The sequence below is a fragment of the Siphateles boraxobius genome, unplaced genomic scaffold (assembly GCF_051911475.1).
Source record: "Siphateles boraxobius isolate OS27281-9 unplaced genomic scaffold, OSU_SipBor_1 7, whole genome shotgun sequence".
NCBI classification, from domain to species: Eukaryota; Metazoa; Chordata; class Actinopteri; order Cypriniformes; family Leuciscidae; genus Siphateles; species Siphateles boraxobius.
The window spans coordinates 26,787,090-26,802,205 of NW_027509197.1; the positions used below are offsets into that span (position 1 = coordinate 26,787,090).

The 15,116-nt window shown below is 35.8% G+C and overlaps 2 protein-coding genes across 2 annotated transcripts; both read right to left on the reverse strand.

Annotated features, from left to right (window-relative positions):
• Positions 1-205: 205 nt before the first annotated feature.
• On the reverse strand, positions 206-12,019 carry efhc2 (EF-hand domain (C-terminal) containing 2). The gene is made up of 15 exons (XM_077215444.1): positions 11,855-12,019; positions 11,352-11,540; positions 11,112-11,262; positions 10,796-11,019; positions 10,476-10,727; positions 9,068-9,175; positions 8,781-8,919; positions 7,473-7,638; positions 6,635-6,777; positions 6,352-6,548; positions 6,056-6,189; positions 5,260-5,454; positions 3,611-3,703; positions 3,422-3,524; positions 206-421 (listed from the first exon to the last, which is right to left on the reverse strand). The coding sequence occupies exons 1-15, from the start codon at positions 11,894-11,896 to the stop codon at positions 311-313; spliced, it is 2,247 nt and encodes a 748-aa protein (XP_077071559.1). The 5' UTR covers positions 11,897-12,019; the 3' UTR covers positions 206-310.
• Positions 12,020-12,532: 513 nt separating this feature from the next.
• Positions 12,533-14,537, reverse strand: fundc1 (FUN14 domain containing 1). The gene is made up of 5 exons (XM_077215473.1): positions 14,469-14,537; positions 13,713-13,875; positions 13,529-13,604; positions 13,293-13,421; positions 12,533-13,137 (listed from the first exon to the last, which is right to left on the reverse strand). Exons 1-5 carry the CDS (start codon positions 14,485-14,487, stop codon positions 13,060-13,062), a joined length of 465 nt encoding a protein of 154 aa, XP_077071588.1. The 5' UTR covers positions 14,488-14,537; the 3' UTR covers positions 12,533-13,059.
• Between the last annotated feature and the right edge of the window lie 579 nt (positions 14,538-15,116).

Sequence of the window (15,116 nt, forward strand, 5' to 3'; positions counted from 1 at the left end):
TATTATATTGACATCTTTATCCACACAATCACGGCAAATGTGCATGTCTGTCTGCCTGTATATGAAATATGGTTTGATTTAGTTGCTCGTATTTTTTAACTGCTCCACGCTTGGTCCCAAGGCACTTCCAAACAGCTCTCTCATTTCAGCATGTTTTTGATTTTAAGTCAGATAAAAAAAAAAACACACACACATAAACGGTATCATGACATTCATGCAGCACAACAGAAACAACATGAATTTATTCAGAGGACAATACACAACGTTTTTTGACTTTTCTCATGTTATCGGTGATCCCATCAGGTCGTTCTCAGCTGTCATTAATGTTCGTGGCGCTGCCAAAGACATCCTCCAGCCAGAGTGAGTAGTTGATTGTTTTAACTGCAGGGTCTGCAGCTTCTCCCCTCCAGTCTGCATCAAACTAAAAACAACAGCAAGACAGGGTTTGAGAAACAGTTTGCAGAGTTTCCTGGAGCACATGTGTTTAGCTGGCACTCTAATTTCATGTCTCTGCAAATTAAGGCGCACTGAGAGATAGATTTATCAGGCCAGATTGACTTTAGCACATGGTAAATGTCTTGTACCTGCTATTTAAAAATGTATGACAAATGCTTAACGACTTTGTGTGCTTCAGTAAATCAGACCTGCAATCGTCTTTTAAAAAGAATTGCTGCAGATAAGATTTTTATTGCTCAATATGTTAAGATCACCAGATTTCTGAAATGAAAACCGAGAACATTTCTTGTTCAGCAGTCTATATATCATTGAAATATCCAATGTAATTATCAATGAATTCAAAAAGGGGGACAGTTTTGTGTTTTGACCATGGTAAATGTAGTACTGTGATAAACTATGGTATATCATACTCTTGACATACTACCATAAATTTGTGAAGTCATAAACACACACTTATGAACTGTAATAACTGTTTAAAATAACTCGCAACACCCTTATTCTTCTTAAATTACTAAACCAAAAATAAGGTTAAAACTAAACAGAATGAAACTTACATCATTTAGCTAAGGCTGCAAAGCCGACTCCGTGTTACAAATATGTTGGGCCTATAACTTCTGCCACTAAAGATTGCTTTATTAATAATCTTTCAGAACAGTTGCATCATCTCAGCATCCCAGATAGCTTAGAAGAACTCAACATTGCAACAGAAACTTTTAACTCTCTCTTTTCCAGCACTTTATACACAGTTGCTCCTTTGCGCTTAAAGAAGATTTAAGAAAATAGTCCAACGCCGTGGTACAACGAGCACACTCAGGCCCTAAAGAGAGTGGCTTGAAAAATGGAGCGCAACTAGAAGAAAACAAAACTAGAGGTATTTCGCATGTCATGGAAAGAACACGATTGCATACAGAGAGTCCTTAAAAGCTGCAAGATGTGCTTATTTTGCAACCCTATTCGAAGAAAATAAACAAAACCTCAGGTATTTATTTGAAAAAGTGGCTAAACTAACGAAAAATAAAGCTTGAAGCCCAGACGTTTCCAAGCAGCACAGCAGTAATGACTTTATGAACTTCTTAACTTACAAGATTGGTAATATCAGGGAGAAAATTATAACTATGCAACCGTCTACTACAGTATCGCATCAGACAGTGCATTGTAGTCTCCCTGACGAAAAAATTTGATTCATTCATTACTATAGGAGAGGAAGAATTTCCTAAACTCATTAAATCATCTTAATCGACAACATGTATGTTAGACCCTATACCGACTAAACTACTGAAAGAGATGCTTCCAGAGGTCATAGATCCTCTTCTTAATATCATTAATTCATCTTTGTCATTAGGATACGTAAAAAAAACTTTTAAGCTCGCTATGATTAAACCGCTTGTTAAAAAAACACAACTTGATCCTACAGAATTAGTCAAAAGACAGTATCTTCACAACTATGTTCCTTTTTTAGAGAGAAATGGTATCTGCAAGGATTTTCAATAAAGATTTTGACGTACAATATTACTGAGACAGCTCTCATCAGAGTTACAAATGATTTGCTCTTATCCGATCGTGGTTGTATCTCTCTATTAGTGTTACTCGGTCTTAGTGCTGCATTTAACACTATTGACCACAACATTCTTTTAAATGGACTCGAAAATTATGTTGGCATTAGTGGAATTGCACTAGCATGGTTTAAATCATACTTATCTGACCGCTATCAGTTTGTAGCAGTAAATGAAGAGATGTCTTATCGATCAAAAGTTTAGTATGGTGTACAACAAGGCTCAGTTCTAGGACCGTTGCTGTTCGCTCTGTACATGCTACCCTTAGGAGATATCATGAGGAAGCATGGTATTAGTTTTCACTGTTATGCTGATGATACTTAGCTTTATATTTCTTCACTCCCAGATGAAACTTACAAATTCACAAAATTAACGGAATGCATAAAACTGGATGACTAGCAATTTCCTATTACTTAATTCTGAAAAAAACAGAGATTCTAATTATTGGACAAAAAACTTCCTCACGTAATGACCTACCTAGATAACCTATATAGTAAGTATACATATTTCTTATGCACAGAAACATGGCTCTATTCACTAGACCAATTAGACAGATCAATCGGTCCTTACAGTTTCAATGTTGCCTTAAAGGTGCATATTCTTCTGTTTTGAAGAATGTTCATGAAACATCTCTGAACATAAGCGTGGCGGTGACGCTATTTTCTTCTGGAAACAAATTTTTTTTGCATTATTTTTCTGTTATCTCTGTAAAGCTGCTTTGAAACAATCTGTACTGTAAAAAGTGCTATATAAATAAATGTGACTTGACTTTTTTCATACTAAGAAGTGTTTGATAAATGCAGGGTAATTCACCATTATGATGGCTGCTAATTTAGGCTACAGGAAATGGCAAATTTAACAGTCAATAACCAACATAAAATGAGAAATGAGTGAGCAAAGCAAAAAAAAACAAAAAGCAGACTCGCACAGTCTGACTTGCTTCTCATGGATTCATCTTCGTATCACTATGTATGCTCCTGCAAGCCCTTATTAAATAGAAAAGACAGCAGAGAGAAACTAGAGATGAATCGACTGCTAACTCCCCCTGGTGTTCAGTTGAGACCCTGTAGAACTGGAAGTCTTCTCTTTGTGAGTCAGTGAGCAGATGGTTCTGCTTAGGCTCCAAGCAGGCACGCTAAATTACTGCGCTGTAATAAAAGCTCCACTTCAGAGTAGTTGTTGAGTGGGTTTTTCCCAAGGCTGATTTACTTGAGATGAGGCTTGGAGGTGCTCAAAGCTTGTGGGGCCCACAGGTTACCAGTTCCTGGACCCTGACACAAACACTCTCATGTGCATGTGCCGGCTTTAGCAAACGATAAAAAGTATGACGTCTCAAAGTATGTGTTTGGTGACAACAAACTGACTATTTTTCTTGATAGTCATCATTGCATCCAGACCACGTTCAAACTCACCTTCACGGTGACATCTGGAAGCACAGCAGGGGCGGGGTTTTCTCTCCAGTTGATACCTGATAGGAAGGCGTGATAGTCGATCTTCTCAGACTCGTCTTGAAACCTAGATGAGAGATGCAGGAAATATGGATGCGTTGCTTTGAAATGTTTCATGGATAATAAATGGGAGTTTTGCTCTGTTGACCCTACTTCTGCAGAAGGCCTCGCAGTAGGTCATCAGAGAGGGGCAGGCGAAAGGCTTTACAGATGATCCGTGCTTCTTTAGAAGAGAGGTGTCCAGATCTTCAGCACAATTTGTGTGGACAGAAATGAGACAAAAAGATGAATGAGCAATTTTTGTCATCACATTCTTTAATTAATATAACTTAATATATGCACACTCATAGGTTTGGGGTTAGTAAGATTTTTAATGTTTTTGAAAACATTTTATCACCAAGGTTGCATATATTAGATTTTTTTTAAAATACAGTAATATTGTGAAATATTATTTATTGTAATATATTATAAAATGTAATTTATTTATTCCTGTGATGGCAAAGCCGAATTTTCAGAATCATTACTCCAGTTCAGAAATCATTCTAATATGCTGATTTGGTGCCATTTATATTTATTATCAATGTTGAAAATAGTTGTGCTGCTGAACATTTTTGTGGGAAAAGTAATAAATTTTTTGGATGAATAAATAGAAGGTTGAAAATAACATTTATTTGAAATAAAATTAATCATTTTGTAACATTATAAATGTCTTTACTGTCTGATCATTTTAATGCATCCTTTCTGAATGAAAGTATTAATTTCTTTTAACCAAAAAACAACCTAACCCAAACTTTTGAATGGTACATGTTATAAGAGACTTATATATAATTGATTATAAAATTATACAGTCTTCTTATGGAGTTCATGACAGACAGCTGCAGACGTTCTAGGTTAAATTATTTTCAGAACATTTTGAACATCTCAAAATAACTAAACCTTCCACAGGGTGACATAAACAGGACAAGCACATTGACCTGCCAGCATTCTTCCTCATCAATTTCCCCTGCCTGCAACATGCCACAGGTCTTCATCTGTTTCCAATGCTTCACATGAACCGCTGGAACTAATCGCACCCCCTCAATCGAAAGCAGATTGATGGTTATTCTACCTCACCGTGATTGTTAGTGGTCCATATCAGTGCCTGCATGAGTGTGTGTCCTTAAAGAAAAGTGGGGAACGGTTTTGTGGTTCTGTATGAATGCATGTTTATGTCAATGTTGATTACGTATTAAAATGCATCGTTAATAATTAGGATCGACTATTTTGAGGTCATTCGAAAATTTTCATTCAAATTGTTATGCAGGTATTATAACTTGTGAATATTTCTAAAGATTTTTTATTTAAAATCTAGAAAATATTAAAATAGAAGTAGTGACCTCAGACTTTTAGAAAAAGTATTTGTTTTCATATTTAGTCTTTCATTTAAAAGTCATATTTAGTCATAGAGTCACATTTTAATGTCTTATCAATGGTATGAGAATAAAGCCTATGAATTGAAATATTTATCATATTACACAAAAAAACATTTTTCTGGACTAAGCCATTTTGAAACTAAACATATATGCAGAAAAATATATAAATTTAACACTATCCCAATAATAAATCATAAGAATAAATACTGTATTTTAAATTTTTGTCTCTGATAGCCCTATTTGCACAATTAATTACATAAGATATATATATATATATATATATTACAATTTTACTTTGTAATATAAAAAACAGAAAATATATTTTAAAAGTTAAGATTCGAGACTGAAATTGAAAGATGATTATATGAATAAATCCTGCTAAAACTCTACCTGTCCCGGTCCTCATGTGTGAAAGCACGGATCATATCTGAGAAGTTCTCAAAGTTTTTCTTCTTTAGCTGATCCTGAGCCACGGCAAGCATGAGGCCCACATGCACCTCTGGCTGTTCCTGCACTGAATAATTGCGACCCAGTGTCATGATCTCGTGTTCAGACAACTGAATGTCCATATCTGCCAACAGAGTCCTGTAAAGAACACAGTCATGAATTTAAGTTTGAGTGCAATGTCAAACTAAATAGTTTGCTAAATAGTACTTTTAAGGCCAATTCACACTGCAACGCAATCGATGGCAACAAACACATTCATTGAGTTCTGTCGAATCAGTGTGTTACTGCTGTCAGCGTCTGTTTCCGTTGGTCGGTGCTTGTTTTTGCCAGTTGAACATGTTGCATCGTTGTTTGTCGTCTCTTGGAATGAGAAGTAATGTAGACCTACTGTAATCTGGTGAAAAAGTCTGCATTGGTCGATGCCTGTCAGTGGAGTCTAAATTAGCCGACTGCTTCTTTTTGACAATATGTGTTTTCTATAACAAAAGTCATTGCTTCTTATACTGTGTCTTGCAGGGACAATGACCAATAAAAGGTCTCTTCTTTTTCCCCAAATCGGCCATGACTGCGACAGGAAATTTCGTCAGTCAGTTCTATTTCTGTAGGTAATCCCGCCCACAAAACTCAAAATCAGTGAAATTGGTCCAAAATCTCATTCCGTATGACTTTTTATTTAGCAGGTTAGAACAGGATGAGTTATGCACCCTTTTTTTGGGTGAATTTTTGGCCGTATCCTTACCTAAATGACTCATATGGAATGAAGCCAGTGCTGCTTGGGTCACACATCATGATGAACTGTTTTACTTTCTTCTGCTGTTCCTCACTGATGGATTTTACCTTGCTGATAGTGGTGCCAATATTGGCCTTGGGGAACTAAGTAATTGAGAAACATAGGGCTTTCAAATAAAGTTTCTGTGTAGAAACATACATCTTGGCACAGCTTAGCAAAAAGTTGGATGATTTGTTCATTAAACAATGTTAATCAAAATAGGTTGTGTAAAAAAGAGAAAAGACTATTTTTTTTGTGTGTTTTACCTCATCAGCATGCTGCTCCATATAGTTGAATGTAAATTCATCAGCATCCAGCAGCTGGAAAGGCTGATTGTTCAAATCCACTCGAGCTCCCACATATAAATCCTGAGCTGTGAAATACTCAGACTTCTCACTCTTAAACAGCTCCTGTCCTGGCTTCTTCACTCGACCTCTTTCTAAGAACTTACCCCCAATCACACCTTAAACACAAGAACAATGGAATAAAATTAGGCAGAATCTTTATCATGTTTTTTTTCTGATCTGAATTTAAACAGGACGGCAGTACCTGAGTTTCTCTGAGGAGGTTCAAAGACTGCTATGGTGTCATCACTGAGGTAGATGCATATGATAAAAATGCGTTCTTTGTCGATAGGACTGTCAGTCAGCATTTTCCCCACAAATCTCAACACATTGCTCACCAGACCTTGCCTAGAGTTGAGGGAAAAAAACTAATTTATCATCTGGCAGGAGAATGTTTTTTTTTTTTTTTTTACAATATACAGGATGATTTCATCAACCCCAACAGATCTGCAATCAGTTAAAAAAAAAAAAAACTTTTAACTTTGTCCATTTAACTTTTTCCATTCCAAAAACTATGTGCATCCAAACTTACTAGAAAGTCTAAAGATCTATCCTCTTTCCAACTTGTAATGATTCTTCTTTAAATATTTAGTCAACAGTCAGACAAAATCAGGATGTGGCTTGGTTCCTTACTTAAATTCAAGATGTTTCTTTGCTTATTCACTGTGGGTTTAGTCCTGTCACTTACCTGCTTTGAGGTTATTACTATCTATAAAAGAATCCTAAATCCTTTATTTTGAACAGCTTTATTTTTCTCTTCAAACTCTACACATGCCAATGTATGACAATGTATTGTCCAAAGCAAATGAAGCAAGAGAATAATTTGCAGCATGATACTGGTTCTGGGATTATATTTGGAAGTGAAGCACTGTGAAAACAATGTATAATAATAAACTGACTTGCAAGAGCTGGTTTTATATCGGAAGTATCATGAGATTGTGTTTGAGCCTGACATGTTGTTTTGGTATAATATTAATGGTTTTAAAAATGGAAGGGAAGAATATACTCAGGACGTCCTAAGGGAGATTAGTGCCGCTAGTTACCTGTCTTTCTCCATAAGCTTCCTGAAATCTTTCTGTGGAGGTTTAGACAGCAAACCCTGACAGGAGCAGAGCGAATCTTCCTCAGATCCAAATCCATTGTAGGGTGGCACCTGTTTGGCTGGTTTAGGAGGGGGCGGGGCCTTGAATGAGACAGGTGTGAAGTCTTCTATGAAGCCACACAGGAAGAAAACATCAAAAAGATCTCCCACACACACATTTAAGCAGACATAAGCATGGAACACCGAAAGTAAGGCCATACAGAGTTTGCGTTTACCCATATGAATTCAATTCATCTTAAAACGAACAAGTGCTTCATCAGAGCCTGTGTCAACCTGGCTCCATTAGGCTCATGTGTAACTAATGCTATGATCTCTTCAGTCGGCATAACGCCGCAGCAGACAGATGCACGCGCACCCGTATTGTGTTACTGTTGGCACGGAGCTTGGTTGCTTCTCATGTCCGGGCTTTTGAAGATAAAGAGGCCTGGCTGGCCATTGCTCATATCTGCTGTCCAAAAACTAAGTCACCTTGAGGTGTCAATCAGTTCTGCTCCATTAGTCTTCAGCTATTCAATGTGTGTTATTCCGACAGTTATTCAGAGGGATGAAAGCACACCGGGGAGCATTAGTCTCTCATAGAGACGTGGGATTTACGACAGGAAGACTTTGAAAATAACAAACAGCTTGTCAGACCACACAGACGAGATGTGAACTGAGAATGAGGGGTTGAGATATTTAAATTTGATTTTTACTTCACTGCAAAAAAAGCAATAGAGCACAAGATGCACATGTTGTAGAGAGTTTGTTTGTAGCAAACAAAATAAATGTGATTTCATCATAGCTTCAGAGTAACAGATGAAACTCAATACTGACACCATGTGGTCATTAATAACGTCCTGAAAATAGTCCTCCCTCTGAAAATCTCCAAAACTAATATTAACAATCATCCATCCATTCTCCACAGCATTTGTCCTATGTAGGGTTGTGGGGATTATAATAATAATTATTATTATTACTGCAGCTCTATATATATGATAAAATATATATATATATATATATATATATATATATATATATATATATATATATTTATTAGTTGATATTAAATATTTATACTTTTATGCTATAAAAATAATATAATAAATCATAATAAGACAAATGGCTCATTTGAATGTAAGGATTAATTTCACTGACAAAACTATTACAAATCATGAAATATGATAGATAAATCAATAACGCTAAGCCAATATCTCAACATCTATAAAAGCATAAATACTACTCCGTCCCCTTGAGTCATGATGTAACTCACCAATACCATATTTGGACCGATAATACTCTTTAGTGAAGTTGTCGCAGTCACATAACAAGACCCTACGACCCCACACGTTAATGACGCCTCCAATGATCAGGTCACAGTCTTTGTATAATTCTTCATCTACTGCTCCAGTCTGTAAATGTCAAAGAGACATTGACATTCTAGTCCATTAAAATTGAAACAATTGGCTACTAAACTAATTAAAAATTGTATTTGTAAAAAACTGTTAATTTGAATTTCCTGGGGTGTTCACAATGGACTATTTTTTAATCACTACTTACTTTGAGGCTATCCAAAATGTAGCGTCCTCCTTGTCCAACTGGTCCAAATACATTGAGAACTGTGCGGTCTGTTATTTCTCCAGGCTGACGTTTGGGAATAGGAGCATTCTGTTTGGCAGAAGCAAGAGAAAATAATTGCATTTTTTTCATTACTTGAAGGACACGCAAAATTTACAAATGGGTTCATTATTATTTTCTCACAGGGGGATTCCTGCAAACCTTTTCAGATGACATTTAGTTATAGGCAACAGAATGTGTGACAAAACAACATGACAACAGAAAAAAAACCCTGAACAAACCCATCTTTCATAATAAACTTAGACTGAAAAACAAAAGCAGGGAGGAAACTAAAAAGTGCTTTAGGGAAGTTGGATGTTCTTTCAGCCCTGTCAGTCTGGATAAAAGCTTGGCATGGAGGATGGAGAAATTTGTCCAAGCAAAAGAGGAAAGAGGAACTGATAACCACTTAGTCTCGTATAAAGGTGGAACAAACAGTGAAGACTCATTTTCATTTAATTTCACCCTCATTGACATCATCACATCTTTAGCACATAGTATTTAGTATTTTTATAATTTGTATTACATGCAAGTTGATTTCTTGTTTTAAGTTTAAACCCATGCTTATACACTACCGTTCAAATGTAATGTTATTGAAAGAAGTTTCTTATGCTCAAGGCTGAATTGATCAAAAATACAGTAAGAACAGTAATATTGTGAAATGTCATAACAATTTAAAATAACTGTTTTCTATTTTATTATTTTTTAAATATATAATTGTAAAAATGTATAATTTATTCCTGTGTAAGTGTATAATTTATTCCTGTGATGGCAAAGTTGGGAATTTTCAGCGGCCATTACTCCAGTCTTCAGTTTCACAGGATCCTACAGAAATCATTCTAATATACTGCTTTGGTCCTCATGAAACATTTCTTATTATTATCATCAATATTGAATCCAGTTGTGCTGCTTAATATTTTTGTTGAAACTGATAATTCTCTTTCAGGATGTGTTCAAGTCGGCATGAAACGGTTTCAATCTTTTCTTCCCTATTATAATGTATATTCGAATATAAAGGCTTTATCGAACAAGAAAAATGTAGGATTTTGTCCATCGGGAATTCATTGGATCTTTGTGTTTTGCTATTGCTGTGATGTCATGTGAGTGACAGGTTGACCCACCCTCATGCCGAAAAACGCGTCATCAGAGAATAGAAGATGTTGTTAGAAGAGGGAGGGAAAGTTGTTTTCATTAAAAATTACAAGGGCACATTATTTTTTTCTTCTTTTTTTTATAATGATAATAATGTGCAAGGGTAAATTATAGTAAATTCTGAAATATTCTAAAAAAAAACAAGATGATTTTGATTCATGGTTAAGGATATTTTAATAATAATTTTTTTTTCACTAACCTTGGGAAGCTTGCCCCTGTGCAGAAATTTAGGGACAGCATCTCGACCGGAGTTTGGAGGGACAACTTCGTAAATTTCCATGGTGTCATCTGCCAGGAAATAATGCAAGATCATCTCTCTGGGGTCTCCAAACATGCTCTCAGTATCATCCCAGTAGCAGTAGAAGCGCAGGACTTTTCGGTCATGTTTCAAAAACTGCTTCAGGGTATCCAATCTTTCATACGGCCGAAGTGGCTTCATGTTCTCCTCCATCTGCAAGGGTGAAAGAAAGATTATAATATTCAAGTACTGATATTGCTGTTTAGACACATGGTGCTTACCGCTTGTCGAAGTGTGGTATAGGGATCTGCTGGTGCGGAAGCAAGGGGGTTTATGCGCACCCCCATTTTCATCAAGAAGTTGCGTGTGAAGGGATCACAGTCTGTAATCATAAAGGTCCTGGAATAGAGCAATATTTCCTGATTGATGTTAAAATGGTACACATTGTAGAAGCAATCATCTTTAGGAGCTGGGAGAGGAATACGGTGGCGCCGAATGAGGGTTCCTATGTGGAACGAGAACAGCTGGATTTAAACAGGATGTTTTAACTGGTTTCTCATTAATCTGGATGCTGTATGGTTGATTTTGATAGTTTACCCTGTGGGATCCCACTGTTTTTGAGTTCTGGCTCCACTACTTGTATGGTGTCATCCTCCAGGTAGAAGTAAATCTTGCACTTTCGTACTCTATATTTTTCTTCCCTCCTCTGAGGTACAGTTTCTTGGAAATAAGCATCAAAACACAGGACCTTCAAGTAAGAAGATAATGAGGGGAAATTAATATACTTTGCACAGCACTAGGTAAGAAAGTATATTATTCCTTATAATGATGACAAACCTGTTTGTTAAAGGCAACCCATGCCGGAGTGTCACTGCCTTCTCTCTTTGGAAAAAGTGAATACTTGGGTCTTGCGCTCTGCCCCAGAAGCAGTTCTCCTCCTATGCCTGGCTTCTCTGTACCAACCATCATTGCTACTCCATTTGAATAATCAAAATGCTGAGATTTGTGGAATTTTTCTCTTCCAAGCTGGAAAATAGTTAATAAATATACAATGTACAATCATCTCCTGAAAATCCTGCTTTTCCACGCTGTAAAATGTTTTCTACATTTGTTATTTTTATGAGGTTTAAATTTTTATCAGCAGTACTGAATGGCTGAATATATACATATATATGATAGTATTATACATAACGTTATATCTTATATACACACACACTTTAAATGTTTTCAAAAGTAAACCGCTTTGGCCGCTAACATACGTAGCTAACAATACAGACAGCTTTTATTCACCATATTTCTTTTTCCTCAACGCAGACAAAACATTTGTATAGATACTTAACATTTCTGTTGACTGAATTTCCAGGCAGCATTGGTAACGCCATTATTAGTAGCAAGTGAAAATGTAATATTTCCTCAGACCAGGACGACAGACAAGAGACTGCACAACTGGTTGCCAAGGTAATAACTTGTTTGCAAATATCATTGCTAGGCAACGAGCACAGATCACGTGATAATACATTCATTACAGCTTCATGAAATCGGTTAATCTATTATGCTTTTCGTTTAAAGTACAGTAATCATACTTTCGGTATCTCAGCAACAAAGGGCAATGTTGAATATCACCGTTTCGATAACGCGAAACATGCAATTAAGTCAGAAATTAATTAATAAATAACAAATTAATTTTAGCTAATGACATACATTACTACTTCTCAATCTCTTCAGCCAAGCTGTTGTTACATACTGTAAAAGACATGATCTATGATTGTTGTCTGTGAGGCGGCCAATTTCTCATAAGTATAATTACCCTGTAAAACGTCTGTTGGGTAAAATACGTTCATGCGTTTGTCGTCTATAAACATACTGTAAAAAGATACATCAAATTGTTTTTAAACCTTCCTCAAGTTTACATTTTTTTTTCCTTGCACCACTGGAGACCAACCAGATGAAGGTAAAAGCAACAGGCCAGGTTCACTTAAAACTAAAAAACAGATCAAAAAGTATGAATAGACTGCAAATAACCAGAAAGACATTAGTTTTATTATTTCCACAAACATGATATTGGTGTGTTAGTATGTATATTAATAAAATAAATCACAAATGTAAAACTCTCAAAAAACAATGCATGCTTTTTGACACGTAGATATTAAAGAAATTGTACAACTAACTCAAATAATGTACGGTCAAAAACAAAATACAAACCCTTTAGTAAATTGTATATGTAACAGACTTTATGTTGATGTTTTACTGATTAACAATAAGCTAAATAAAATTAAAAACAACATAAAAACCACACCAATTTTCTATAAAGTTATTGGCACAAGATACACCTCTCTCTCCTTCGGGTTGTTTGGGCTATGTACAGTTAAGAACAACATTTTAGAGGAATATGTTCAGAACAACAGTTCAGTAAATGGCCATTGCACTAATTGCTTTTGACAATAAATCAAGTCCCAGTGTTGCACCACTGTGATACTGAAATAAGGGAGAATATTACTGTGCAAAATACTTATATCAGTAGCAATACAGTAGATCCAGGTTTCATTTAGGACGCCAGGCCCAGCAGAAATCCTCCAACAAATCCACCTGAGATAACAATATTCCTCTTCACAAATTCTGTAGACTGCATAGGACAAAAATAACATTTACAGAATGTAGGTTACGCTATAAGAACTTGCTGAAGCATTATGTGCATTCACTAAATAATAATACAAAATGAGTTTTACAATTTTTTTGTATACATGTTACATGATGATGAAAGTATAACAGAATATCTACCTCTTCTATAAAGGAATTGAGCTCAGGGGCTGCTTTGTTTGCCTTTTTCTTCAAATGCTTTTTAGCTTTATTGACATCCTTCTCCACTTTCCTCCAGTCAACCTGCACATAGCCACTGTGGTTGGCAATCTGAAATAAGAAAATATAGGCTATTTCCCCCCATAGGTAAGATGACATTGAAGCATAATCCTTAAAATGGCTAGGCTATATGATGTATGCATTTTAATAATCCATACTTGTAACAAAAGAAATCCCCCTCCAACAGCAGTAGCCACAATTTTTCCAACTCTCTGAAAGAGATAACCAGCACACCTAGAGGACAGAGATCTTTGAGTGGACATTCAAATAATCGTTGCATGTATTGAGTTATTTCATAATGTGGAACAACTTAGAATATTAATTGTCTATATTAACACTAACCATCCTGTCACTCCACCCATCATGATCTGTGAAGCCACAGAGTACTTTTCTGCAATGGGTCCTGTGCTGCTCCCAAAAACACGACTCCACCATTGATGCCTCCTGGCATAATCTGTGATGTTAACCACCTCATACAATTCATCTTCACTCTCTGCATCTACATCTGAAAACAACAGTAACTGTCATTTATAGATGAATATAGTAATTGTATACAGAATCACAAAACATGGATGCAAGTGAAATGCCCCTTCATATAATTCATTTGAATGTTTTGCAGTGGTAAGCAATGACTAAACAGATTATTCGTGTACTTCTACCCAAAAAGAAATTGTTGGTACAGAACCTGTTTTACATCCTTTATTAATTTTGATTAACCCCTTTATGATCTGATACAAAAACAAAATAAGTTGTGAGAAACAGCATGAACCATTATTTAAGTATTTTTTTAACACTGATAATAGGGTCGCCAACCTCATCATCGCAAATATATTGAAATATAACCTGAGAGTAAAGGCTCTTTAGAGTCTATTTTAAATGCATTCACTGACGTTCAATTAGAAAGACACGAATGAAAATGAAAACAAGTATGGTTGAATCTCCCACGATTTAGCATCATGATTTTCCTGTATAGTCTGCTGACATAATAATCGAACATCCTGCAATTACATTCAGTCTCGTACATAACCCATATAGTTAAATAAACACGTTGACAATCAAGACTATTCATTCAAACGTTTGGTTGGCCAATGTATTTACCTTCACCGCGATCCGCCATTTTATGAGGCTGCGTTCACAATGTTCGCAACCGCTGCAGCTCTACGCAAAATCCTGCGTAATTTTCGTGCGATCACTGCCCACAGACCCATACGATTGCGTATACGTGCTATTCTAAAATACATAGCAAATTGTTTCAAGTGTAATTGTAGAATATACAATATTTTTTAACTACACTACCAGAGGTCTGATTGCCTGAAACTGGCTTTATTTTATATAATAAGAAACACTGCACTATAACAAACAACTACTAATTTATTATTATTAATAAAGAAAGGACGATAAGATTATACTTTATGGGATATGGTGGCATTTATTATCTGAAACTGGGGCATTACAGCATTAGACATACATATCACAGAACTGCAAAAAACAATAAAATGCAATAAAATACTGTGTGTGTATAGTATATATATACTAGCAACGTTCTCCTTACATCCTAAAAACCCTGAGTTATCAAACAGACAGATGCTTGAACCAATAATGCATTTTATGATTGTGTTACGTAATCATAATAAATCCAGATGAGCCAATCGCAGCAGGCTAAGATACGGCGTAAAGTTGAGGGGTTTGTTATTTACCCTCCCCCTTGAAAGTTTATGTGAAAAAAAGGATCCCAAGACAAGGCCG

Excerpts from the sequence above, each read along its gene's own strand:
- efhc2 (XM_077215444.1), bottom strand. The coding sequence starts at position 11,896 with ATGGCGTTACCAATGCTGCCTGGAAATTCAGTCAACAGAAAT. Across the intron at positions 11,541-11,854 it reads GAAATTCAGTCAACAGAAAT|CTTGGAAGAGAAAAATTCCA; the intron begins GTTAAGTATCTA and ends ACTATTTTCCAG. Across the intron at positions 10,728-10,795 it reads ATACCACACTTCGACAAGCG|ATGGAGGAGAACATGAAGCC; the intron begins GTAAGCACCATG and ends TCACCCTTGCAG.
- fundc1 (XM_077215473.1), bottom strand. Across the intron at positions 13,422-13,528 it reads GGGGATTTCTTTTGTTACAA|ATTGCCAACCACAGTGGCTA; the intron begins GTATGGATTATT and ends TTCTTATTTCAG. Across the intron at positions 13,138-13,292 it reads TCAATTCCTTTATAGAAGAG|TCTACAGAATTTGTGAAGAG; the intron begins GTAGATATTCTG and ends TGTCCTATGCAG.